Source organism: Lepisosteus oculatus, chromosome 5, assembly GCF_040954835.1.
Source record: "Lepisosteus oculatus isolate fLepOcu1 chromosome 5, fLepOcu1.hap2, whole genome shotgun sequence".
NCBI classification, from domain to species: domain Eukaryota; kingdom Metazoa; phylum Chordata; class Actinopteri; order Semionotiformes; family Lepisosteidae; genus Lepisosteus; species Lepisosteus oculatus.
Genome location: NC_090700.1, coordinates 46,123,681 through 46,151,673, shown reverse-complemented (window position 1 = coordinate 46,151,673; position 27,993 = coordinate 46,123,681). Strand labels below are relative to the sequence as shown.

General features: G+C 41.5%; 1 protein-coding gene and 1 long non-coding RNA gene across 4 annotated transcripts; one reads left to right on the top strand and one right to left on the bottom strand.

Moving 5' to 3' along the window:
• Positions 1-27,410, bottom strand: polr2m (RNA polymerase II subunit M). Of its 2 annotated transcripts, XM_015343303.2 has the most exons (15): positions 27,321-27,410; positions 24,526-24,609; positions 19,285-19,353; positions 18,408-18,572; positions 17,424-17,516; positions 16,661-16,774; positions 15,675-15,827; positions 14,231-14,356; positions 13,191-13,319; positions 12,502-12,596; positions 11,252-11,357; positions 10,927-11,010; positions 10,406-10,512; positions 3,416-3,638; positions 1-2,788 (listed from the first exon to the last, which is right to left on the bottom strand). In XM_015343303.2, exons 1-15 carry the CDS (start codon positions 27,381-27,383, stop codon positions 2,645-2,647), a joined length of 1,755 nt encoding a protein of 584 aa, XP_015198789.2. In that variant the 5' UTR covers positions 27,384-27,410; the 3' UTR covers positions 1-2,644. The 2 variants fall into 2 exon arrangements, with proteins under 2 accessions (XP_015198789.2, XP_015198788.2); XM_015343302.2 differs by lacking the exons at positions 1-2,788; positions 3,416-3,638 and adding an exon at positions 8,319-9,792.
• LOC107076910 (uncharacterized) lies at positions 23,934-27,993 on the top strand. Of its 2 annotated transcripts, XR_011189700.1 has the most exons (3): positions 23,934-24,031; positions 24,366-24,583; positions 26,976-27,993. It is a non-coding gene; the product is annotated as an uncharacterized lncRNA (long non-coding RNA). The 2 variants fall into 2 exon arrangements; XR_001478044.2 differs by lacking the exon at positions 23,934-24,031 and having other exon boundaries at positions 24,077-24,583.

Here is a 27,993-nt window from a genome sequence, read left to right as displayed (position 1 = left end):
TTGAGAAGTACACATGCACACCTTTATTATCATCATCTTAAGTGAAAAGTGAACAGAATCTAACTTATGCCAAGAATGATGAGTTTTTCAGATTCCTTTACACAGATTTTGAAAAAGTAGGCATCCATAACGAAGAGATGTCTGAGGGAGAACTTTCAGATAAAATGGGAATTTTATGAAAGATGAAAACTTAAAAGCTTTGGCTGTATCTGCTTCAAACCCAGCCACATATCCTGTGAGCAATGGCACAGGCCGGATGCTAAAAACTTCAAAAGAAATCTTATACTTAAATTGGTAACAGTCACTATATTTATGTAACCGAGATAATTAAGAACAGTACGAGGAAGATCCTTTTGGAGCTTGCTGAAATATTTATTGTTGGAAGTTGGGGAGATTTGTCTGGATTCTGTCACCCGAAATGTCTAAACACAGCGTCCAGATGTTTATTTAAGCAGCTCCCACACTGCCGTAGTGCCAATTATCAGAGGTTATCAAAGAGCATCACTGTGCATCTCTCCTAAATTATATTCCATTTTTTTTTCCACTTCATCTTTGAAGTTCTTTTTTCCTCCCCCCCCATCATTAAAATTCCTGGCACAGGCTTATTAAAGAAATCTGCTGATGTCAGAGTGGAAATAAACGTGCAGGTTTGTTGGGATGATGACGTGAGCTGCCTTATCTGCAGAGCAAGCCTTTCACCATCAGCTACAGGCCTCACGTGAGGAGCGATTTAATCAGGGCAAGGCCGCAGAAGAAGAAACATAACATAAATCCATTCCAGATGTACAAGTTCAGCAAGTCGCCTGATTTTATCCAGGGTTTCTATATTTCATCAACTATCTATACCTCATCTTCCCAAGTTATTGGTTATAACAAATTGTTAAAAAAATGATTTCCTCATTTAAATTATGGTTCAACTCATCAAAACATAAAAAACACATTGAGACACATTAAACAGAGCCATGTCTCACAATAACCATTTGTTCATTCTTATGCTAGAATTTATAAGCTTAATAAATATGAATTTAATGTTAAATGTATTCTTCAACTGAGTAAATACTATAGGTTCCATTATTTCATAGACTTACACAAAAGTGGAAAAGTTGACATATATTTCAGGGACCTTTACAATCTTTTATACATGTATAGATTTCCACCCATACTTTATTCATATCTCATTTATCCTACAGAGAGAAGCAGTGAGTCAGAGCCTAACCTGACCAACTCAGGTTTCAAGCATAGACTATACCATAGGTGAGACACCGGCCTACCGCAGGATACACACATAGACAATTTAAAGACAACAATTAACCTAGCCAGCAAGTCTTTGTAATGTAGGGGGCAAAACTCAGAAACAACACATATAGCTAGTGAGAACATGCAAACTCCAAACAGAAGGACTGGTGTTTGCAATTAAACTGAGTGCAGAATCAACTCGCACCCAGAAACAAAACTGAAAAGCTGCAGCCCTAACGGATACATCACCCATATAAGAATTGAAATGTGAAAACACAACAAGAAAGCAAATATTTATCTTAACAAAATGAGAAACAATCTATTAATGTAAGGTACATATAATTATTTTTCTGAAAACTCTGTAATAATAAATTGGTTGCCGTTTTTACACCAATGAAAGTGAAATAAAATATTGAAACTAAACAAAATAATGCAAAATAAAATAATGTGTAAGCTTTAAGTACTCCTCCAGCAGTGATGTGACACTATATTGCCACAACACATAAAAAATGTAAAATAGCAAAAGTACCAGTAGGACTTTATTTTAAATTATCCCTCTGAAAAGGCAATACAAAAGGCTTTGTAAAAAAATAATTTACTTATGAATTATCATCCAGTAGATACAGTTCTCTTTGAAATTGCAGCATTTTCAGATTTAGTTATTCTACACATGACAAACATTTCACATATCTTTTACCATCATTTGAAAAGGACAGCCCAAATAATCCATAATTTGGGAATGAGCAAGAAGCCATGTTTTGATAAGGGGCAAAGACAACCTCAGAAAGATTTCATGGATCAGGATACTGCAGGATAAAACACACACAAACATTCTGAGGTAGAGGGATAAAAACCAATCACCCCCTGGACTGCAGATATCACAGCAATCACAATATGTGGCGACATCCAAGAGAAAAGAAACACTATGACGTACTATCAGGTCACTGAAAAAGTTCCACAAGGAATCAGACAGCTCTGGGATCCCTATACACAGCTATAACACAACATTTTCGCGTGTTATTAGCTGGATGTTGTCAGCACGGCTCCTATAGAGAGAGAGCTTTGCTGGCTTCAGTGCCTGTAGAGCCCGAAGACACAGCAAGAACAGGAATTTTAACAAATTACATAAACACAGCTGACGCAGAAGACCAGCAGACCTTGCAGCTTTAAAGGGGGACAGCCTGTTGCTCCTCCTTTTCACTGCACTAGGACCCAAGATCATATAAAACGTTAAGGTATTTCAGAGTGCAACACTGTGCAGTTTTCTAAGCCCACTTAGGTACTTTATGGATCACCTTTCACATGTCCACTCCATTAAATGCCAAAAAGCATTAACTAAACATCTCAAGTTGCCGACAAGGCTGAGAAAACAGTGGCAGTCAAAAGACCAGCGGCGCATTCTTCTGATCTAATCGTCCTCTGAAGAGTGAGTGGCTCCATCATCGTGGAACTCTCTGTACTTTGTCAGCTCTCCACCTTCAGGGCTGTAGCTCACCATTTTGACATTCAACTTCTCAGACAGTTTCTGTGCAGCAAGCTTGGCTTGCAATCCCTAAAATACACAGTCCACAAGACAAAAGCAAGATTAGCCTGTTTCCAGGAGATGTCATGGAACTCATAAGATCAAGCACATCAAACAGCGCAAAATGAGCACAGACTTGGACAGTTTGCCTTCTATAAGGATACAGTTCTTCTTTTGGTTGTGTGCAACATGAAATTTGATTTTTTTTTAGCTTGTAAATGTCAAATTGCTGTAACTCCCCAACTTACAACTTCCTGGATCACATTATGCTTAACAAATCTTTCTAAATCAAAGAAGAAACAAAATGACAGGCTATGTATAAGAGTAGGTGATTAGCCCAGTTTGAGGTAACTACAGTTTAAAAATAAATATATTTATGCTTTTAAATGGATCTTAAGTTGTAACAATAATATCAGTCATGCCACTGCAAATACCCCCAATAAAGTCGTCATACATCGCTCATGTAAGAAATCCCAATTGAAGCCACTGTTTAAGATCCTCTGTTACTTGTGATTCTCACAGTGCGTACTTTTCTTGGAATATACCCTCACCTGTAAGTCAAGGTATTCCTGTATTAAAAAAGTGCAATTGCATTGTGATTCTAATTCCTAACCACACACTTAAACCCGGATCAGCTAATGGGTGTGCTGTCTATACCTCATACTTCTTCTTCTGCTCCTGCTGAAGGGCAGCAGACTCCTCCAGACACAGGAGCTGCGTCGGGGTGTGATGAAGAGGGGGTAGTTTGGCCGCTGTGATGTCATCCAGGTGCTTCCTGTCTCTGAGCTTCCTCTCTGCAAGAGGGAGGGGAGACACAGCCCCCGACGACAGGCTGGGAGAGGAGGACCCAGCCGAAGAGCCACAAGACTTCTGTGGTAACCTGCCGTAAACGAGGACACATGCTTATCAGTAGAATCTAGACACACAATACCTTTTACGTTGAAAGTGTGGATGTGTAACAATGTGAAACATTCAGAAATATGCAAGGATCAGAATTAAAAACAGCCACCTGGCAAACGAGTGTTCACTGTCAGCTCCTAAACATATAAGCTATGCCATACACAAACAGAGAGAATTAGCTAAGACAGAGAGGGCTAGCAAAAAAGCTGTCCTTTTATAAAATTTAAGCATTTAGACTGTGAACAGATTGAGAAAAATACAGTTTTTGGGTTAAGGGGTGGCAATGCGTTGCAGTGGTCTTGCAGCACCGAGGTCCCGGGTTCAATTCTATCAATAGACAGATATCATATTGTCTGTGTGGAGTTTGCACGTTATCCCCATGCTCATGTGGGTTGCCTCCAGGAGTTCTGGTTTCGTCTCACAGTCCAAAGACGTGCTGGTAGGTTAACCGGCTTCTTGAAAAACTGGGCTTGGTGTGAATGTGTGCGTTTTTGTCTTTGTAAACCCTGCAGTGGGCTGACATCGCATCAGGGCTGTAGTCCCACCGTGTGCCCAGTGCTTCCATGACTAGGATTCAGGCTACTGTGTGGTTACTGAAAGTGATGATGATGATGATATCAACTTAAGAATGTCTGGTGCTTTTGTTAATCAACTTTAACCCGGTATGATCTTATCATAAGGACTCTACAAAACAGAGAAAAGGGTAAACGGTACTTACTGATTTGGTTTGAATTTTGCTTTTCTTACAGGGGGACTCTTCTCAGTCTTCTCCAGGACCTCAATATAATGAGGCTTTTTCAGGGGAGGCTCCCTCCCAGTGGAACCATCCCCACCACTCAGCCTGTCGTTACTGCAAGGAGAAGTGTCATCGGTCAGCGTGACCTGTCCAAAGGCTTCAATGAGACCTTGCTCCTTCCTCGTCTCAGAGCTCGCCCGGAGGCCTGTTTCGCCCAGAGACGCTGCAGTTGTTGATGCTTTCTTTATTCCTGCTGAATTATCAGCTTGTGTCACAGAGTTTTCAGCCCCATCAGCAACTGTACGACTCAGTTCGCTTTCGACTTTTAGTGTGGTTTTATCATGTTTTCTGGCATTAATGTCCGTTTCTACAGTTCCATTTTCATGGCTCATTTCTAAATCCTCCATCTGAAATGTTCCTATTCGCTGCTCCTTAAGGGTCTGCTGGTATTTAGACTGCAGCTCTGTCTTAACTGACAGCAGCATCTGCGTTCTCTTTTGTGTTTCTTCATGGTCAGCAATGGCTACGTGGATCTTTTGCACAAAATCCAATATTTTCTTCCCTTTATCAGGAAGGGATTGGACGAATCTCCTGAAAAACAACATCCAAAAGTAATTAGGACAGATAATGTCTTACTCATAGCCAGCAGTTTTATCAGCCTGTAACTCACAACTGGCAGCCCACTGAAGCTCAGCAGGTGTGAGCCTGGTCAATACCTGTTTGGGAGACCTCCTGGAAAAAAACTGAGGTTTCTGCTGAAGAGTCATTAGTGGGGCCAGTCTGGGGCACTCACCCTGTGGTCTGTATGGGTCCTAATGCTACAGTATAGTGACGGATGACATGTAAAACCGATGTTGACTCTCTTTGGTCATTTAAAATCCCAGGGTGTTTCTCGAAAAGAGTAGGGGTGTTACCGAGGTGTCCTCGCCAAACTTCCCACTGGCCTTTACCGATCATGGCCTCCTAATAATCCCCTTCATCACTCTTTTCTCGTTCTCCTCCCCGCTGATAGCTGGTGTGTGGTGAGAGTACTGGTGCACTATGGCTGCCGTTGCATTATCCAGGTGGGGCTGCTCATTGGTGGTGCCCCCATCACCTGTAAAGCACCTTGAGTGGAGTGACCAGAAAAGTGCTACATAAGTGCAAGCAATTATTATTATTATTTTTAATAATAATAATAATAATAATAATAATAATACTCTTTGAACCTCACATATAATAAAGCAAATGTTCATTACACTTCTCCGCCTTCTTTTTTAAATCTGCTCAAATATTCCTGATTTCTTTTCCACATCTGTAATAAAGCCATATACATATTTAAGGAGAGGGCAATTAACAATAAATTACCTGCAGGTTGTGAATTGTGATTAAATAACAAATACTCTTGCTTAAACCCCAACATACACCACTGAATTACTGCAGAACGCAAGGGGTGCTTTATGTTCTTCCTGGAGCACGTATTTAGATTTGTTCTAAAAGCTTTCTAAAGTTGAATCAAACGCCAGTATCTGAAGATGACCTGAACAAAAACAACTGCGTAAATCACACGACTATGATAATCTGAATATAATTAAGTAATCCCGAGCACAATAAACCACATGTAGCATGCGGATACAGATACTGTGCTGCTGAACTTTTTGGAGTTAGACACGACATTTAGGTGTCGTAAATATCTCACTCAAACTGTCATGATGCCATAACGTTATGGCTCTGTGACCGTAAGAATTATTTTCATTTCTTACAAAAAAACGTCTATCTGCAGTATAAAGCGACGAGATTAAACTATTTTTACTAGACGAAGATTCTACTATAACCACTTAACAACACTAGCGACTACATCGGTATTTTCTGTTGAATAGTATAAAGGTAGCAAGGTGTACTAAGGAAGCTAGCACTGACAGCAGTATACAAAAATGTATACACTAAAAAATATTATTGTGACTATACAAACCAAACAAATCCTGTCATTGTTGTTATTTTGCACGTGTAGACATCATCAGTTTGGACTGTACATTCAAGAAATCTCGACCCTTCGTTTGACTTACGTGTTGGCTAGCAGTTTCTCCTGCCGAGTTAATATGTCATAAAGCTCTTCTTTACTTTTACTGTTAAGATCACCCACTTTCCCCTGTCGTTCTGTCCACGATGAGGACATTGTCCTTCATAAATAAGTAAGAAAAATACAAACTAATACTAAAAGCAATAAAAACTAAATAATACAAATCATCCTGTGTGCACGCATACCGCCTCTGGTTGTCAACATGGCGATCTTGGTTTAGGAGACACAACCGCATTCAAAATCCAACATGGTTTCCGGGCTTTGGGAGTCGCCGGAAAGTTTCGTGTTTCCGGACGAAAACTGATGAACTACGCCGAGCGTATTTAACACAGGTGAAATAGGTACTGTCCCAATGAACAGAAAAAATCAGAATTTCTGATGATGATTAACATTTTCTTAATATATGTTTTGGTTGGTACTTCTCTCTTCAATTTGTTTAAAAAAAGTACTTATTTTGTCATGTGTAAAATATTCTATAAAAAATGTAAAAAGTTATTTTGTCACATTTTCTTATTTATAGTTCTAAACTTCTCCTATCATGTGGTCACCTAAGTGTTCTTATTAAGCGTTCTTTTAGAAAATTAGATTTCAAATAAAAGACAATAATAGCATTATTTATGGCAGTCACATGAACTGAAGACTTGATTAATTTTGGAGCACAAATTAGAAGTGTTTTCTTGGGCATAAATATGTTGGCATATATCAGAAGATGTGGCAGTCAAGCCTGGAGAAAATTGTAGTTTACCAGCATTACATCCGTACTTAACAATGTCGCTTTAGTTCCGCTGGGGGTCAGTAAAACCCCGTAAAACAAACATTATCATCACGGTAAAGTTGCACAGGTGTTTTGGGCATCTTAGTTATAATCTTGTCAGACACGCAGTAACAGTTTTAAATTTTGTTCTCACTTTTGTATTTTTTATTTCAAACAAAAAGCACAGGATTCTGAAAAGTTAAGACCACATCTCTTCCAAGTAGCCATTTCTCGATATTCTGGTTATTACATACACTTAGCATTTTCGATTCCGTTCAGCGTATAATCAATAGTTGTCAATCAATAGTAGAGCGACTCTTGTCTTCCCTGTTCCTGAGGAATCGCTGTATCTCCCGTTTGTTTTCTCCGATTGACTTCTGAATCGCAGAAACATTGATCCCCCCCCCAATTTTCTATTTGGAGTATATTTTTTAAAAATTAAATAGTAAACTTTGCTTTCATCTCATATAACGAGAGGATTTGTAATCGGCCCCACCCCTGAACCAATTTGTTAATCACAGAACCGGTCTAATTCCTTTGTGCGGGGTCTCTGGAAATGCAATCAACTAGACCTCCGCAGAAGGAAAAAAAAAACACTGAAGGAGTGTCTGATACACCGTCATTCTCACTACCTGCTCACTATACATCGATTGCTTTCATACACTGGTCACTTAAGAAGAGAGGTTTAATATGAAATAAGGATCGGCGATCTGAGCAGCGCCCGCTACTCAGTATTAGATAAAGCGTTAGAAAATAGAAAGATGCATTTTTGAAGGGCGCTTGCTTAAGTTAAAGTTCTACATGCGGTAGTTGTCTCAAACTTCCAATGAAATAGATTGATTAAAGACTGCAATTAGCACTCGTCATTTAGAGATCAGATTGAACAAAACGCGCCAGACAGCGATTCAATCCTGGACTAGGATTCAGAATTGCCTTTTTACAATACCGCTTATCGAAAATCAATCTCTATGTATATTCTTGTGCGAAATACCAGTAAAAACTTTCATAATATATAGGCTTTTACACATTGTTTTTCGGTGCAGAGATCCAAGGTCCATGAATATATGAATGTACGTTACCTTGAAAATAACAGTATATTTTTCTTGAAATGTAATCACAAAATTTGTTGATCACAGTTTATTTTGTAAAATAAACAAAGAGGAGATGTACCAGCCAATACATACAGTACTATAGTTCTCTGGAGATATAGGCACAATATATTATTTGTATGTATCATGCTCAATAAGGAAAACACAGTAGTAAAATATATTTCTTATACAGGCCTCAAAAATAATGGTTTGCTATTGCTGGCAGTATAGAACAATTCAATGTACGCTGGACACAGAGATTACTTTGTCTTGAATGTTTCAAAGCTTTTGACCCTTACATAGCAAAATACGTATAAAACGTTTGTGCTTTTTTTACAAGATATTGTACAAGATTTAACTTAACAAAATAAGACCCCAAACATAGTAAAATATACATTTCTAGTAAATAATAAAATACTTCATTAAAATTATTATGAATATTCCTGAGCACCTTTAAAATATTAAATGAAAGCTATTAATTCCAATATTAATTACAAAAGGAATTTTGTAAATGGAATTGGAATTAAAATAATTACAAAACTGTTAATCGCAATCGTTAATATGTTAATTCCATAATATAAAAATATAACTATTTGGAGTATACTTCTAATAATTTTAAACTTGTTTTTTTCTGTTTGAAAGGTAAATTAATCTTTTCATCTTGTTTGACTTCATGTTTGTATGAATTAGAACACATTATAATTTTGAGGAAAAATGGACACTGGCCTCCAGTTTTTTTTAAACAAAAAAATAGGAATTTTCTTCTAAATAAATTATTTACAACATGTAAATCCATACATTTCTTTCCTTGATGTATTTTGACAGGTGACCTTCTCAGCACCTATGTTCGAAGTTAAAAACCTCATTAGCAGTGAGCTCTTCACACTCCCAGACTGTTATGAACACCAAGAAGCTGCTTTTGTAGGTCCTAGTGGATCTTACGAGTGTCTAAGATGTACAATAAGACACTGCAGTTCAGCTCTGAGTCGCCAGACCGTTTGCAGAGACCAATAAACATTATGCGCGCTCTCTGTCTGAGCAGTGGAAAACATAAAGAGTTCCTCGAGTCTGTGGTATAAACTGTATCCTTTAAATAACATCCACAGGTCCTGCAACACCATGGCTGTTTCCTGCTGTGCTCTGAATATACTTGGCTGCTTGGTTCCTTTTGACATTAAGAAAATGTTAAGGTTGAAATTCTTATCCCCGTGAGGCAGACAATTAATACTGCAGTTCCTCTGAGGACCCGGGATGTGTATTTCAACATAACTGTTATGAACTGCATTAAAAACCAATACTTTGAACACAGATGCCTACAGTCACTGTACTGGTAGACTAGCACTTATTTCCATAAGCTTCATGTATGGTGTGTAAACTCTCGATGGGCATCTCGTCCTGGGACTGGACTGCCGTGGACTGGAGTCCACTGGACCAGACTGCGTTGGGCTGGATGAGACAGAACTGGACAGTACCTCCACCTGGGCTGGCCTGTCTGGTCTGAAAAGAAAACAAAAGTGATTTGTCAGGAAACGTCAGAGCAATTGGTGTGCACCTGTTTGCTTTCAGCTGCAGTCTGCACTAACAACTGGTGATCTCTGCACTGCTGTGCTCAGTCCACGCTCAACTAACTATCATGCAGTTCCCAATTGTGTTTCACTATTTATTCTGAAAATGGTCACCGGGTTGACTTTGTCGATGGATTTTGAATACTAGTGTCACTTCTCCTCATAGACGTCTGTACTGAAGACTAAAAATGTTCAGTTCTTTCAGTCTGTCAGTTCAGGACATTTAATTAAGACCTTAATCTTGCTAGTCTTCTCAGGACTGATTCAAAAACAACAATATCTGTTTGTAATGTGGTGCCCAAAAGTGTACACAATACAGTATATTCTAAATGGTGCTGTACTTTCTTTCTCAGAATTCTTCTAACCCTGGAATTCAGACCACAGCATGCAGACTGGACTTAATTCAAGACTGGAATCACTTCAAAGCAGTGCAAGGTAGACCATTTTGATTAAATTGACACTTTACACTTTTTAGAATGAGCACAACAAGTGTCTACTTCACAGTTTCTGTACTTACTGAAAATTCAGTATCTAATGTTATTTACCTTGAAAGCAGATCACAGCCCACTCCAATTTCTCTTGTTTGCACTTGTTTCTCTGTTCCATTCTGGTCAGGGTGTAAATAATTCATCTTGTCTTGGAGCTCATTATTCTAGTAAGCAAAACAAGGTCAGAGTAAATATTCAATAATTAATCTTTAGTGTCCTTCACTATACGTGTATATTCTGTATACAGTATATACACGCAGTACATACAGGTGACAGACAAAAAAGCTTGAAAGTTCAGGTAACATCAATGACACAACTATCTGTCCTTCTCTTTCTTGAAAAGGGAAATAGATCTGGAAAAATAACAGAGGGATGAACAGACACACATATTCCAAATATTTATATATGTATATACTATGGATATAATGATATTTGTTTCTGCTAGTGTATATTAAGTATATATTATTTTTATAATGGCTCCATTTATTTGATACATTAAACTTCACAGTAAACTGGCAATGGGTTAGTTCCATTCCTTTGGTCTTTTTCACACAGAAAGTCAGTGCTGACCAACCTACCTCACATTCCACAATAGCAATTCTGTCCAGCAGCTCTGTGATGTACATGTCCTTTTGCACAACCCTGGACCGCAATGTTTCAGCCTATAACCAGGAGCGAGAAATAAGATCCTTGTTTTTAAAATAATGTATGCTTTTGCATATTTATCCAAAGAAACTGAAAAGCTGGAAGAAATGCACTATGGACATAGTTTTTGAAATGTTACATCACACTGTAATCAGGGAATGATTTACCTTATACTTTTCTTATTGAGGTTATTTTCTACACCAGTGTCAGCTGGTGAGGTAACAGTAAACGAGAAGGACATGACTTCCAGATCCTTACCTCCTCAATCATGGTCTTCACTTTCCTCTGCTGGCAGAAAACCATGTCGTTCAGATGCTTGATCCGTTCTTTCAGGCCCGATCTCTCTTGCTCGAGCTGAAGAGCCCTGAAAGAGGTGCCTGTCAGTGAGCTGTTCGAACGACTCATACAGGAAGACCTCCAGAATTTGCAAGAAAACAAAAAGCAATAGTGCACCGAGAGCTTCCTGCAAATGGCGTGGATGTGCTTTGCATCCACTGGCGTTTGAGATCCATGGAGGGGAGGTGCACCCAGAGTCCTGGATACTGAGAAACGTGTTTCAAGCCCTGTTCTTTACATTTCTTTCCCGACACTGCCCTGATCACAATGTTACAGTCTGGGACAAGTGCATGCGGTTTGTCGCTCTCCTCAGCAAACTGCGTGGCACTGGGAGGAGGATATTTTGAAGGATGAAGGGACTGCTAGTATTAAACGGAGAAGAGCATGAGCAGAGCAGATCCAAATATTCGCAATCCTCAAGGGCACTGACAACGTCAGTCCGGCACTGCACTGTCTTCAGGATGCACAGTGAAACCCAAACCAGAGGGCACCAGTGGAAACTATGTGGAAATGCGTTTTAAACCAAGAACAGAGGGCACGTCTTTACTCAAAGGGTTGTGGGAGTAGAAAACAAGCTGCTATGTTGTTAAGGCAATACCCATGTTTCTTTCAAGAAGCGGCCAGGTGAGATATTCAGATCAATTAACTACTCACTACCAAAAAGGGCTCGTCTCATTTGTAAACGTTCCTATGTTCTAACGAGAACGACTCTAAGTAATAGTTATATCGCTTTATTTCAATATTTAGTGTTTTACTATAATTTTCTTAACATATTAATAAGTAAGAAACTCTCACTCATTGTAATAATATTGTTTTATAAATACATTTTAGACCACTTGTTCTATACAATATAATGTAACGGATTCGGGTTCTCGGACTTGTGCCCTCGCCGCTCCCGCCCCAGTTCGTCCCTCCAACGAATGGGCTCGACCCCGGGACTCCGGCGTCGCTCAACGGGGGTCTGGCCGGCTGAGCTAACGAAGACCTTCCTCAGCCCAGGCGGCCCACATCCCTTAGTTATATCGCTAAGGGTTATGCGCAGGGACGTATTCGTTACAATAATTCTCAGGTCCCTTTAGCTTGCGATAACAACCGCCGCCTTGTAAATGTGTTCGACTAACTTTCACATCTTTAAAGACGGCTGCTGGCTGCAAAATGGAAGAGTCCTTTACCTCCTGGCCGCGTCCGCGTCGAGCTGGTCAGCCTGTCTCAGCCGGTGCAGCCGTGCCTCGCACTCCTGCAGCTTCCCGAGCAGCTGGGCTCTTTCCTGCAGGCAGACACGTGTCACTCTCGGCCTGCTGACAGCGCGGGGACGCCCTCTGCTGCGGAGCCTCGCAGAAACCCGCACAAACCCGCACACGGGCATTTCCCCGCATCTTAGATCAGCTAAAGCTTTTAATGTCCCGTTTGTCACGCACAGGCTCAAAAACTTTTCAAACGAGGCTCCTCAACTTGCAGTGATTTAGCCAAGCAGCTATAGTTATAGAATTCCCTGAAATGTGTATTTTATTTCTGGATAATTTACAGGCTATCTGTCTTGGATGTTTTATCTCCTTGAAATAATAATATGAATGCAAAACTGTAGGAAATGAGCTTTTACCTATGCATGAATAGAAATAAAGAAAGGAAACATTTGTATATTCTGCAAGGCACAGGAAACTATGTATGCAGCTTCACAACAGCTTCACAGCTTCATGTGAAATACTTTATGAGTGCTTTGAGATTTAAAACAGATTAAACAGGGTTTAAATTGCTAGTGCAGCTGAATACAGTCATGCATACATAGTAATTAAAGGTCATACTTCATGCCCTGAACAAGCCCTGAGGATCAGGTATCAGTCCTGCTGGTGCTCATATTTACCTGTTCCATACAGTCAATGAGTCTCTCCAGCTCGCTGATCCTCTGATCCCTCTCCGTGATCTTAGCCTCCATCGCTTTCATTTTCTCATTGCATTCCTCGATCTGCCTCACATAAGCATCGATTTTCGCCTGTGGCCAAGGGAAAGGAGTGTCGTGGGTGGAGATTCTATCATCAGCCATCGCCTCTGGCGTTTATTTCTTCTTTTAGTTACCCTTATACACGTTCACTTTGGTTTACCGTTGAAAAAACAGAGTAATGTGTTTTCAGAGCGCTGTAAAATAACGGCAGGTGTATGGAGAAACATGGGCTGCAGGTTGCGCTAGTCACCACTAGAGGGTACAGGATCCCACATTCTTCATCCTGACACTCAGGCAAGGCAGAAGTGGGAAGAGCTATGCAGGTGTGAAAAGATTATAATAATAATTAATAATAATTGCTTACACTTATATAGTGCTTTTCTGGACACTCCACTCAAAGCGCTTTACAGGTAATGGGGACTCCCCTCCACCACCACCAATGTGCAGCATCCACCTGGATGATGTGACGGCAGCCATAGTGCACCAGTACACTCACCACACATCAGCTATCAGTGGGGAGGAGAGCAGAGTAATGAAGCCAATTCATAGATGGGGATTATTAGGAGGCCATGATTGGTAAGGGCCAATGAGAAATTTGGCCAAGACGCCGGGGTTACACTACTACTCTTTTCGAGAAACACCCTGGGATTTTTAACGACCACAGAGAGTCAGGACCTCGGTTTTACATCTCATCCGAAGGACAGCGCCTGTTTACAGTATAGTGTCCCCGTCACTATACTGGGGCATTAGGACCCATATGGACCGCAGGGTGAGCGCCCCCTGCTGGCCCCACTAAAAACCTCTTCCAGCAGCAACCTTAGTTTTTCCCAGGAGTCTCTCATCCAGGAACTGACCAGGCTCACACCTGCTTAGCTTCAGTGGGTTGCCAGTTGTGAGCTGTAGGGTGATATGGCTGCTGGCTTTTATGTTAGTTTTGTCTATTTAGCATCACACATGTGTACCTGGAGAACCTCTATCTCTTCTCTGTGTTTTCGCTGTTCCTCCTGCAGCTGTTCTTCATATTCTCTGTACAGCTTCTGGGTCATGTCTTGAAGGACTTGGGAGTTGGCTTCTTGTGAGGATTCTATCTAATTCACAAAGAAACAAGACATTTATTACTATAGAGAGTAGTGATGCCAACTCTGGAGGATGGGGCACTTGGGCTACCTGCTCATTATCTGGCCATGGGCCCCTTCAATATTTAAATGATTAAACAAATCAGTTCTGCTTTCCAATGCAAGCCACACTCCATTTCAAGCTGAGGGCAGAAGAGACGGCAGAAGAGCTACCCTTGACAGTGATGAGTAATGAGCTGAGGAGCCCAGCTCCATTCCTCATGCTGGTCAGCCAGAAAAACAGGTTACAGGGCATTTGAACACAAAATTCCTCTTAAAAATGAATGAGCTGGAAATACATCTGAAAGTACAACCTTCAACCTTGAGAAGTTGGTTTTGAAGTCAGACTTTCATTTCCGACTTCCTTTGCTACTTGCAAGCTGCTTATTCTGAGAGAACGTTAAAGAAAATATGTTTTTTTTATTTTTGGCTTGGAGGTGGAAAGAAACATTCCGATTTTGAAAACAATGCATTTCTCCACTGGATAAAATGCAATGTTACAAATTCCTCTCAAGATTTGAACAGTAAAGCTGGATAATTAATGTCAATTTGGAGGAAGGGAAAAATGTCAAGCCAAGTTTTGGCAGTGCCTAAGAACGAGGTCTGGATTATTGAAACCTGCCACAGGGTGAAAGAGATTAATAAAAACAGGGAGGCCGGTTTGTTTGTTTAAGGGCAGTGGGGCAAAATAGGAGAAGTGCCGTGGGAGGTCTAGCCAGCTGGAATCAAGATCAAAACCAGGGCTTAGACAAATCCTCACACCACTTCCTCCTGGAAAAAGAAATGCTGTTTCTATGTGGAATGGTCAAAGTCCTATCCTCTTCAAAAACCACATCACTCTTAACATCAGCACCTTTTGGGATGCCTTTTTTAGTTACTGACTCTTTCCTGCAGACAGCTCATTACCACAGCCCTCTCTAATGAAAGGCTGCCGCCTTTAGGAAGGATCCGAAAGATCAGATCAGAAAAGTCTAGCTCTGTGGAAAGTACTGATTGTTTTTTACTGGATCAATGGGTACCAGAAACATCCTGCCAACAATATAGCAAAGAAGGGCCTCTCATGTTCCTGAAGAACCACAGTGTCACACATCTCTAAATCTCTAAAAATGAGGCCCACCTGTATCCTGGGCAAATGGCTACAGTATGACTGACATCTTCACTATTGCAAAACAGCAGCTTGTCCCCTATGGAGCGGTGGAAAAAGAGTCAGAGATCTCCGAGCCGTATGGCAAACAGACACGGGTCCTGAGACAGGTGAGGCCAGGGACCCCCAGCTGTGACAGGGCCATACCTTGAGCCTGAGAGTCTCGTTCTCGGCCTGTGCCGCCTCTAGCTGCCTCCCCTTCTCTTTCAGTCTCTCCACCGCCTGGTTGTAGGAGAGCCGCAGGCCCCTCATCTCCTCCCTCATCTCTGTGCGGTCCAGGCAGCTCTCCAGCAAGGATTTCTGCACATACACACAAACGTACACACCTCAGAGACACCGCCTGTCTGTGTGGCCTTTAACCCCACACAGCCCAGGGCGCCCCACAGGTCAACGAGTCCTCCTGCTTTTATCTGTGATGGGCGGCTCTGCCACTCTGAAATGAGCTGCCTTGGCATTAAGATAAGACAACTATAATAAAGAACGAGCACAAAACAGAGCAGACACAAACACATCCCTGCATATTAGCTTGGCTCTGAGTTTCATGGAAAGATGTGAAGTCTAATGCAGCAGAATTAGTTGGTTGACAATTACACAATTACACTATTTATCTTGCTATATTTTGGCTATTTCCATTTTAAAAATAGAGTGATCTCTGTATTGATAGACACTTTTTGTGTGAAAGTTTTAAAGGTCGCCCTTAAATCCCCCTTCTTCATTTAGACTAAATTAACATTATTTTATGAAAAGGACTCAATTAGGGGGATTGTTCACCCTTGTTCAGATATCCTATATAAATCATAAGATCTGTAGTTAGAGGTGATTATGTTTTTAAAAATCACGTTTTCTAATGAGCAACTAAAGGTTAAGTACTCAGGCCTGCGTTCAACCTCTGTTTTAAAATAAATGCAATTCCACATTACTGTTTTAAAACCTGTTAACCTTTTACTGTTTTAAAAGGGCATTACCAATACACACACAAAGACGGCTTTACGGTATAAAGTATCTTATTTGCATTTGAGCTATGTCAAAAGCTTCTGACAAACTGCTGTTCTAATTTATGCTGCAGCCTAAGCTGCAGGGGTTTTGCTGATGGCTCTGACAGAGACCCATGACAAGTGTTATTAATCATGTACCTGCAAATCAATCGTGGCCGACATTAGGGAGCTGTTCATCTGGTCGAAACTTTCCAAAGCAGCCGTCTTCACGTTCACTTCTGCCTGCAACGACTGCTGCTGCGAATTGGCAACCTAGATAGATTGAGTCAGGAGCAGAGTCGCATCACGCTGTTCAGTGGGAATGTGCAGAAATTTGTACAGATAGGCACAGCAGGCCTGTGAGACTTTTCTGCATCACGTAAGACTCTTCCACAAATTCAATACTGAAAACCATATGCATTTAGTTTCTGTTACGCGGAAAGGCGGTGACTTGATTGGACAACTGGGAGCCAGACCTTGTGAAACCCTCACTGTGTTTTGTTTTTCAAGGACTAGGCTGTGCTGCAATTGTGCTAGTTTTGCAGCTCAAGGAAATTACATGCCCTTATAAATATCGTTTCTTAAACTCTATTTATTCTCAAATAAAACTACATCCAATAAACACAGGAGAAGGCCCTTCTACACTTGTAGCAAGTTGTCTGCATGCTTGGATCGATCAGGGTTTCTGGGGTCCTGGTATCAACCAGACATTTGAAGGATATTGAACCATACGCAAGACTGAACTAAGAAACCAGAAAAATGTCAGGAAAATATTGCGATGTAGAAATACTGAAAAAAATGTTAGCTTCCTTAACATTTCACTGAGAGTGAAAAATACAAATGCCATCACTAAATGGGCAGTGTGTTGACCGAATTAAAGTTTTTGTTCAAAGAGAATTGGACTGAAGCTGTGGCTACTTACGTTGATCTCCTGGGACAGTTTTTTGATAGACTGCTGCATGCCCCCGAACTCTCCATACATCCTCTGCCTCACCTTCTCCAGAGAATCTCTCACCTGCGTGGAAGAAGGTGACCACAAAGATGAATTGTCCCGTTTATTTTAAAGAGTACCTCTTCATTGTTGGGTACCCTCTCAAAGCTCTTTTAAAGTCACAATGCAAGAGGTGCTACCGAAATTGCTCTTGTGTAACAGGAGTAGACAGAGATTACCATAGATCTCATTGTTTGTCAGAATACAGATTTTATCAACATTCTCTTTATTACAGTCTTCTGTAGTGGGTGGACCTTTTCTCCATGTTCATTTTCAGTAATAAGCAGTTCAATTAAGAGGACAATTCGTTTTGTTTTATGTATCTGTTTAGCTGTTCACTTCTTAGAAAAATAATAAAAATGTAAAGAAAACTTGAATTGCATATTATTGTTGTGAAGAAATCAAATAGTCACGAACCAGATATTGTGCCTCCCCTCTAATTAATTTTTTGCTTTGAATGACCATGACCAGCATTGCTGCCTTGCAGCGCTGAGTCCCTGGGTTCAATTTCAGACCTGCTACCTGCGTGAAGATTTTGTGTGGGTCTCCTGCTCCAGTGTCCTCCCACAGTTCAGAGACATACTGACTGGTAGGTCACTGGACTCTTGTGCGCGAAAACTGGCCCTGGTGTGTGTTTCTAAGTCTGTGTGCCTGGCGTTCTGTCTAGGGTGGACCCTGCCTCACGCCTGTTGCTTGCTGGGATAGGCTCTGGCTCCCCCATGACCCTGTACCGGATAAAGTGGTTAGAAAATGCATGGATGGACGAAACATGACATACTCGATCCAGTACGTAATTCTTTCCTTTGATTCCCCCATTTGTTTGAGCCCAAAAGCCTCAAAGGAGCAGCTAGACAACACAACACTAGCCCCAGCAGTGGGCCTGCACACTTGTAGGACTGCAGGCTCCTGGCTCACCTCTCGGATGTAGTTCATCTCCTGCCTCAGGTGATTCACTGACCACTCACACGCCACCACCTCCTCCTGGCTGCCCGTGTCCGTGCCATTCCTGCGCACAACTCCAAACACCTTGCCCTGCGGGCGGGTCTCCGCTGAGCTGCCGCTCGAGGTGCCAGACAGGTGCTGCGGAGGAGAGACGCCTTGTCAGTCCCGTCCTGATTCCCCGCCTGCTCCCAACTCTGCTGCAGAGACCTGAGATTGAAGGGCAGCTTCCCGAATGGGGTTTCCTATTTCCGAAACCCAATAGCAGCTGTCTCGGCTATGGAACCACAAGAGCGGGTTTCGGAGAACACAGCTGTGAGTGCAAACAAACTAAAGATTCTGCAAATAACTGCTCTTATTGCAGCTTTGACAAAGCGTAAAAAAACACACACATCTTAGGTTATTTCTTCAACATTTAGCAACAATATATTCCACATGATTAAGCTTACTAACAACACTAATTAATGTTTTTTTCACTGAAACAAAAACATAATAATTGTGGTTGAGGCAATTTAGCAGGGACTTTAAAGTAATTATTTCCTTGTCTCCAGACCTTAAAATCAAGGTTGGGGTGCATTGCGATTGCTTTCTTCAGTAGTAAATACTAGTGAGCAGTAGGTAGCCATTGCGGTTTTCGGTGCAGGATAATGCGTGGTGACATCATCATGTTCTTTGTGCATGAGACTCCAGAGAGATCCTGCTGGGAGTGGCACACGGGGAGTGGCACTGTGTACAGTGTTCAGTGCGCACAGCAGAGCTGTTCTCTGACATGGCAGCATGCTCCACTTAGGGGAAGCTCGTACAGAAAGGTTGTCTGCATGCTAAAGCCTGAGTTAGCAATCAACAGTCCTACCAGCACAGGAGGCTCCCTGTCAGGGTATTTATAGCCATTTTTCCTCCTTCTTGTGGCAGTTTTCTCCTCCTGTTAATGAGAAAGTTCAATGTGAGAGAGACCGCATAACAGGGACCAGTGTATGATATGAAATCCTGCACTGAACAATTCATTCTAAATGTAAAAATCTTTTATTGGCACAAGAAATAACCAATAACCATGTATGTAAATATATACACCATAATTGGCCAAGTCTTTTTTCGCCTTTTATAGAATTAATTACTGTTCTCTGAAACCAAAATGGGAGATCGAGATGTTGAATCCATATATGGATACTGTATCTTCAGTACAGGCATGGATGCACCGCTGTGAGTATAGAAAAGTGAAACAGTTCTCATTGGAGAACAATAGTGTCAATGTTTTTACGGGCTTCAGACCTTCGTCACCTGCTGTCCCTTTGCAAAAATTATAGCTTCCTTTTAACTGTAACTGTTTGGGGCAAAGATTGCACTCTTGAAAGCATTATATGTTTTAGAGTTATATGATAATTGGCGGCTTTTAAAACAATGAAGCGACATCATATGTTGTTTTCACACAAGACCTTGCCAACTACAGTATATCAACGCATATGTGACGTCCTCTTTGGCAAGAACAGGAAAGACAAGGATGTCATTGTGCAGAATAAAAAAACCTCCTACTTTGCTGAATCAAGAACCATATCAAGCTGTATTTTTAGCTCCCACTAGCTGTCAAGCACTATTGCCCCCTGATTGTAGGAACATTATCTTGTGCTCCAGTTTTCTGTGTTTTGCCAGAGGTTGGGCAGCCCTTCACTTCTGCTGAATGGTATTGGGCTGGAAACATGAGGCACTTGCAAGAACCTACGGCCCCTCAATGACACATTGTTATCTAATCTAAATAATTGGTACTGGCTGTGATCATAGCCTTAAATAAATACAGTGACACCAGACACAACACACCCTTAACAGCGCCTTTTTCCTTTATTTATGTATTTGGAACCTAGACTTGTTTGAATATTCATTCACCTCTTCAGACAACTTGCACTTGTATTTTCACATTTTCTCAGAAGGACTATTAATTGTGATGTCTCAAACTCTCATAGGGCTCTAACAATGTGACAGTGCACACTTGGAACGAAGCTGTTGCTCTAAACGAAAGGAAATACTCAGATTCCCTGCTTGTTGTACACATTCATAAGATTATAAGATCACTTTATTGGGCATATACAATTTCTTGCATTAGGAATTTGTCTTTTCGCATACCCCAGCTTGCTCTCCATGAAACACAGACACACAGACAGGGAGAGAATCTTGGGGTCAGAGCGCAGGGTCAGACATTTGTATGGCGCCCCTGGAGCAGTTGGGGTTAAGGGCCTTGCTCAGGGGCCCAACGGAGTAGGATTCCTCTGCCAGCCGCAGGCACAGATCCTTAGCCACTGTGCCACCGCTCCGCCCATGAGAACACATCAAAGTCTGCAGTTGAGAGGCCATTCGTTATGTTTTAAGTGGCGAAGTGATCTGAAGATTTCATTCATCTGCTTCTTGAAAGAAGCAATGGAATCAGTTCTACTTGTTTCACACTCCAGCCACTGTTTGTGTGAAGGCATACCTCCTGGTCTCAGTTTTCAAAGGACTTCCTCTTATCTTCCACTGTTGTTGATTTGAACCACATTTTTAAAGGTCATTCATTATGATTCCTTTCAATGAAGGCTCTCACTAGTGCCAAGACCCAAAGCAGATTTTAATCGCACTGACTTTTCCCATTTCTCCAGTGAGCTGGCTAATAATCACCCAGTGCCTTCTACTTCCCCTTTTAATCCTCTATCTAAATGTATGTGTGTGGGGGGTAGCTGTTCACAACGGTCTGTTTCACCAAGTTTGTAAACCACGCACCAATCAGGCAAAGTATGTCTGACTGGTGTGTGGTTTACAAATTCGTGAAATCCTTTAAAAGTAATATTATGAACAAAAACAAAACGGGAAGCTACACCCCAGGCAGTCATTTGGAAAGAGCTGTCAACACCAGTGGGGACTTCTTATCTGTGTGGGTGTCACTAACAGCTCCCACCTGTGAGATGAGTGGGCTTCACATAACTCAGTCATGGAATTCTATTGTACTGCGTGGTAATGCAGTGGTTAGCATTCCTGCCTCACAATGCTGGTAACCTGGGTATTCCAGACCTGGGGTGCTGTCTGTGTGGAGTCTGACTCCGGCTCCCCCATAACCCTGAATTAAATGAACCAGTTAGTAAATGGATGGATCTAAGAGCTTTATACAATACCTATTCTACATGTCTATTTAAGCTACTCCATGTCTTCAAGTGAAAATCACTACTCTTAACCACAGGGTTGAAGGCCTTGCCTACTATGGATCTTGATGGGTTTATCATCCGTGGGAGTGTAAAATTACAAAAAAACACCCTTCCCTCCTGGGAATTGCCATCTTTCCTAGGTGATAGAGTCTTTCTATCTACAATATTAGAAGGCTCTGCTTTCTCCCTTTCTCCCCTGTGCTCAGCCATCTCAGCCAGCCTGCCTGGTTTTTCCTGTTTGCTGGCTGTTTTAAACAAGTCCTTTTGTTCAGCTCTTTCCAGACCTTAGCTGTAGTGACTTAGCCCATACCTAAAGTCATTCTGAAACTCTTTCACCCCAGGGTAGTTCTGTCTCCTGGGGGAAGACGTCACTAGGGTTATTCATACTGTATAGAGCTATTTTGCAACTAAATACGTAAGACTGGAATTACCACCAAGGAAACCTGGTCTTAGAAAGCACGTCTTTTCAGATTCCTAAAACCACTGGATTTAGGTTTAAGTTTGCTTGCACGGTTTTTTTAAAGATCCCATTTTAAAAACCTGAATTGTATATATTTTTATAACAGTAAAGGATCATTTCAGGATTTCTTCAGACAATGTGCAAGGAGATCCCTATATTGCGTGAAAAAGCCTCAAGACGTTTACAACATTCCTCTACACTTGGCTTTATCTCCTTCCTTGCCATTTTCACAAATAGAGCTACTAAGGAAGATGTTGTACAACTTGAATCCTTAATTATAAATGAAAGGGATGTATGTATGAAACTGGAAGAGTTTTGGAGGTATGTAAGAAATGTAAGAAATATAAATAAATAAATGCACAGGCTGGCTTTTCCTCAAGAAAATGACATAAATCAAATCCAATGTACCAGAACCAAAATATGTAAACAGTGCTCACTCTCTTTCATTTTTCTGCTTTTCACTTTCTGCCTGCTATCTGGCGAAGGCCCTGTCTTCTGCAAATGTCATGTCTTTGTAGCATTTGACTCGAACTTCAGAAATGGCTCAAATCACAACTTTGGGAGATGTGACACTGTGTCATGTGTCATTCATTTGCAACTAATGAAGTCATTTCTGCAGAGAAATCACTTATCTCCTCCCCTGTTTTAGATCAGTCTCTAGTATCCCAGTGCAAAATATCTCCTTTAGGTTTAATTTAAATCAGGATTAGATTTTCCCCAACAGAGAGGATGGGGTGCAGAAAGGTAACTCTCACCGCTGAAGTCCCCAAATGTCCCCCAAATATGGTATCATACAGTTTAAAGGTAGAGAACCCAAAATGTCTATTTCACCACCCCCATGCATTTTTGGAAGGACACATTTTACAGGAGGAGACCCCTATTTTTCTTATAGTGACACCCATAAAAGCCCTGGCATACTCCTCTAGTTAATATAAATGAGAAATGTATGTGTAGGCTTTTTCATACTGACTCAGAACAATGTTAACATCTGATAAAGCCTCCTCATAAAATTTAATTGATGTATCATTACAGGTAAAAGCTGAGCAAGGATTCATTTGCATATGGGGGCTTAACCAGTCTGTGTTTTATACTGGCTAATCTCCCACACAATCCCTGTATCAGTAGAAGTTTATAAAGTTAATGGGCTGTAATAATTAATGTCATGTGCAATATGTCCTTTCTGCTCTTGAACACACGCCTCATTAGTTTAGAGCATCTCATTATCTCGGCTCATGTCTATCAGTATGATATAAGTGAATAATGGAAACAGCTGGCCTGACAATAGCTTGAATCAAACGAGGTGAAAATGGACTTGTTATGTCCACAGCACTGTCATTTGTAAATGCTAGTACAACCACAGCTAATTATTTTTGCCAGCAAAAATGGCTTTCTCTGGCAGTTGTGGGTAAACTTAAAAATATATAAGAGCAAATGAAGCTCTAACTTTCATGACAGAGCAGGCCCTTCCGTTTATCATAGCTGACTGATGAGTACTGCTCCTCACATGTACACACATAAGGACTGCATAAGGAGAGACATGTATCCATATTACTGTGTATATGTTAAGGTATATTTTTAACAATCATCTATCGTTTTTTTATTTTTACAGTCTCCCACATTATAACTTCTTCATTTCATCTTCCCTTTGCAAAAGCCTTGCTTTTGGACCAGTGGTCTACAATAGTCCTGTCCGAGGGCAATTGCACAATGGCACAGTTAAAAAAAACGGGTAAATCTTTCAGAGGATTCATTGTTTTTTTGGATGTCGCCTCTCTGGATCTCTGGAATGTTGTTTATCAGTGACGTTTGAATCCGGTATCTGTGTAACATTTTCTACCAGGACTGTCATTAAGTACACAGCACTGGCTGAAGTCACGCAAAGAACAGCAACAGAAACAGCAGGCAGAAGGGAGCCGGTGTCACACAATGTTCTGACTAAGATTGAGCAAGTGGAGCTCCCGCGCAGATGAAGAAATGTAACAGTACACCAAGGCTGTATCATATCTGTACTGTTGAGACAATAATCTCTAGTTCTTGTTCTTAATTTACATTTTGTGTTGGGCAACTATTGACACATCTGAGTATACTAAAAATGCACGTTCTGGTTCTTCTTTTTCCTTTTCAGCTTTTCGCATGGACTTAAACTCTGCTTGTTCCTTTACTAATACATTCGTCAGCTCAGCCAAAGCCCCAAGACTGGGAAGATCAGCCTTTTTTTAAGATGCTGGAATAAAAAAAAGTCCCGATTTAGCTACCTCTTTCTATTACTTTTATTTTTGTTGTCGTTGATTGCCTTGTTTTTGCTTACAGCCCAAAATGAAAATGGCCGTCTCTTTGTGGGTACCAAGAAGATGGTGTACTTGATGGCGTTCAGTGGGGTGCCAGGAGGTGAGCTGGGAGAGCGCAGTGTGTTTGGTTGCCGTGTGTTCGGCCTGACCGTGGGCACTGTGCTGGAGGAGCACTGACTTACCCCCTCTGCTGCTCCTGTGTTCTTCCCTGGCCCTGGGGTCACGTCATTGTCGTGGAGGGTGAGTCTCAGCCTGCGCACTCTCCGCTGGGGGAACAGCCACACACAGAACAATCGCATGATTAGCAAACATCCTCAGCAATTTACTCAAGACACGCAGAATAATGCTAACAGGAGTTTCTATTACCTAGTGAAGATACTGGACAGTAATGTTGATCTGTAATTATGGCATACTAGTATACATAAGGCCAGCATGGTGGTGTGGAGGTTAGGATTTCTGCCTTGCTGTGCTGGGGCCTTGGGTTCCTGAGGTGCTGTCTGTGTAGAGTTTTTATGTTCATGTGGATTTCTCTGAAATTAACCACAGTCCAAAGGCATACTGGTAGGTTAATTTGCTTCTGGGAAAAAATAAACCTGGTATGTGTGTGGGCCTTGTGATGGACTGGCGTCCTGTCCAGGGTGTACCCTGCCTTGAGCCCATTGCTTGCTGGGATAGGCTCTGCCCCCCCCACAGCCCTGAATTCAAAGAAGCAGTGAAAAAATGGAAATGAAAAAATGTATACATAAATCTTTAAATGTAGGAGCATGAGAAGGAAACTCTGTTTTTTGAACCACTAAGGCACTGATAGAAATAACCTCAGTAGCACAGACAATTTCTTGGTCTTTCCTTCAATAAACAAGTGTGAACGTTAGTCCTCTTAAAAAAAAAAGAAGCAGTACTGCATCAAAACCTGTTCCAACCCTTCCCCGCCTTCTAAACTCTTTTCAGTTTAAATGCCACCACACCATTAAGTTTATCAAACTGGCTTAATTTTGTTCTGCCAAACGGAGTAATGGGACTTACATGTTGAGCACACACACCTACAAAAGCCATAGGTAAACAGCTGCATTGATACAGTTATATTTAACAACCATTTGTGCCAGTTACAGATATACAGTGACATATATTTGATAAGCTGCTGGAGTTCAGAGTTCTATGTTAAAAACAAAATAATTATTTCATTCTTCACCAGAATGCTTACTATTTCCTGCAATCGCAGGAGCAAGGATACACACTGCAAGTACAATGTACTATTTCAAACCGGTAATATCCATTCATTAGCAGAAAGGCACTTTATCCTGCTAAGGGTTGCAGCAGCCCTGTCCCAGGAAACATAGGCTGTAAGGTAGCACCACACCCTGGATGGGATGGCTTTTCTTTGCAGAGCAAACACACACCAGCACATGTAAACACAAAGGACCCTGTTCACCATTTGTGTTCGAAGGTGGAAAGAAATGGGAGACCCTGAAAAAAAACCTCACTGGAACATGCAAGCTCCAAGCAGAAGGATCCTCAGGAGCCAACAGCAGTGAGGCTGCAGTGCTAACAGCCATGCTGCTCCACACTGTAATATAAATGTTGGCCAGTAAAACTTTTCTGCATCTTATTCAAATCGGCATCCGAGCCAGGAGGGGAGTCACATGCTCACCAGTCAGCTTAATGCTACAAACATTCTGGTTGCCACGGCTCTGGTAGGGACTCTGCCTTTACTTATTGAGACCACAGCAATCATTCAGAGCTAAAGCTATAAAACAGCAAAAATAGATGAGGATGTATGCACAGTATAATTGAATGTGTGCAATAGATTAGGGGCATTGCAAGTTTGCGAAACAATGAAGACATTCCAATGTCCTGATGCAGGAATAAATAGTAAATTTCAATTGAATGAACAGGAAGCATCTGGAAACTAAGTTTACTATCCTTCTGTGGTGCCCCATGTACAGTATTTAAACATTCCAATTAAAATTAACGAGAGGCGAAAGCATTATACAAAAAAGTAAGGGACAACTTGGGTCCATTGCTTCTCTCTCGATCATTCAGTTGGATATAAGACTAGTGCTTTCATGCATTCTCAAATGCTTCCTGTTCTTGGGTGCCGCTAGTCCCCGTGATCTGCAGTTGCCTTGTTCGAACACAATCTTTCCAAGATTTAGAATTTAGAAGCTGTTGTTCTCGTGGGAACTGAAGACACGTCCTCAGGGAGAACTGTTACCAAAACTCATCTGACAGAACAGCACCAGCAACAGAGTGTTGTCATCAACTCTTCTCTCCATGGGTGTGGCACCACAGCAGAAACCAAGACATTTACAAAACATGAGGGTGCAGCAGAGTGTCAGAAATATTGCTACAGGCACTGTATATAAATATAACAACCTGAAATGATTCTTGTATTTCACATGCTTAAGTTTCGGCATGAAACTAGGAAAGAATATGTCAGTAATTAACTTGATTCTTAATCATTTGTTTCCAAAAACTGAAGGTGCATACACCTATACTGCCTTTTGGGTGGAAAAGGTGATTGTTCCTGTTTGTTAGGCTGTGAGAAGGTCTTTTAAAAGCACTTTCTACAGAGATCCAGACTACACATCATCCACGAGACCAATAGAAAAACATTTTTTTTTCTGTCTTGCAGATAAACTTTTACATTACTGCATGTCTAGCAACAATCCCATCAAAAGGAAACAAGATTCCCTACAGCACTGCTCTGCAATACAAAGGACTCGATTAGTTGCAATCTAGATCTCAGTTTTACCAACTGTTAAAACAAAGTCACAAGGACGCAAAGTTTGTACGCAAAGGGGGGAAAGTGGAAAAGAACGAAGAGGAAAAGCAAAGCAAGCAGAGAAGGAGGAGGCAGTGGTGGGGGGTCAAATGTGCTCAGCAGATCCGAATTTTGAGACAGAAATGTGAGCCCAGGCTTTGACGGGCAGTGCTGTGCACCAGAGCAGTATCTCGCTGATGGGTTTCCCACACTTACCTCCCCGGCAGAGTCCTGAGTCTCGGCGGTCGTGACTGTGCTCCTGGAGCCGTACTTGATCATTTCTCCTCAGGCTGGAGAGCGACGTCGTAGCGCACCGGTCCCCTGGACTGAAAACAGCAGCTCTCAGGCCCTTGAGCCACCTGTTCTGTGTCCTGTGGGAAAGCACGGGGGGGAAAAAAATACTTCCAGCCTACAAAGAAAGGCTCGTGTGTTTCCTCTAGAAAGAATTCCTTTCCCAGTTGATAAGGAGGAGACAGGCCTGGAGGCTGACAACCACAAAGAGATCCTCTCCCGGTGCCAAAAAGTGGAGCTCAAGGGAAGCAGAAGTGCCTCTACACAGGATAATCAGGACACTGAGCTGACAGAGGCAACACCTGGGTATCTCTGAAAGATAGTCTCTTAGTAGTTCTTCAGCAGAAACAACGCACCTCTGGCCTGTTCTTCTCAACAGACCTGTTAAGCTACATTTCACCTGCGTTGCTGGTGCAGTGCTGGAGAGTATTTCCTGAGGGTGGTGCTAAAGGTGACAGGTGCAATTTCCTAGGTGCTGGTTGGAAGGAATACATTTAAACCACAGACTGCTGCTACGAAAAATATGCTATTTACCGCCTTCAACGTCTTTCTTGGTCTCCAAATGTCATTCATGAAAAATTAAACTAGTTGTTCCCTT

Bases quoted from the DNA above. Each gene is read 5' to 3' on its own strand.
- polr2m (XM_015343303.2), bottom strand. From the start codon at position 27,383: ATGATCAAGTACGGCTCCAGGAGCACAGTCACGACCGCCGAGACTCAG. The intron at 18,573-19,284 runs GTAGGACTGTTG...TCTCCTCCGCAG, and splicing joins ACAGGGAGCCTCCTGTGCTG to CACCTGTCTGGCACCTCGAG. The intron at 15,828-16,660 runs GTACATGATTAA...GTGTATGTGCAG, and splicing joins CGGCCACGATTGATTTGCAG to AAATCCTTGCTGGAGAGCTG.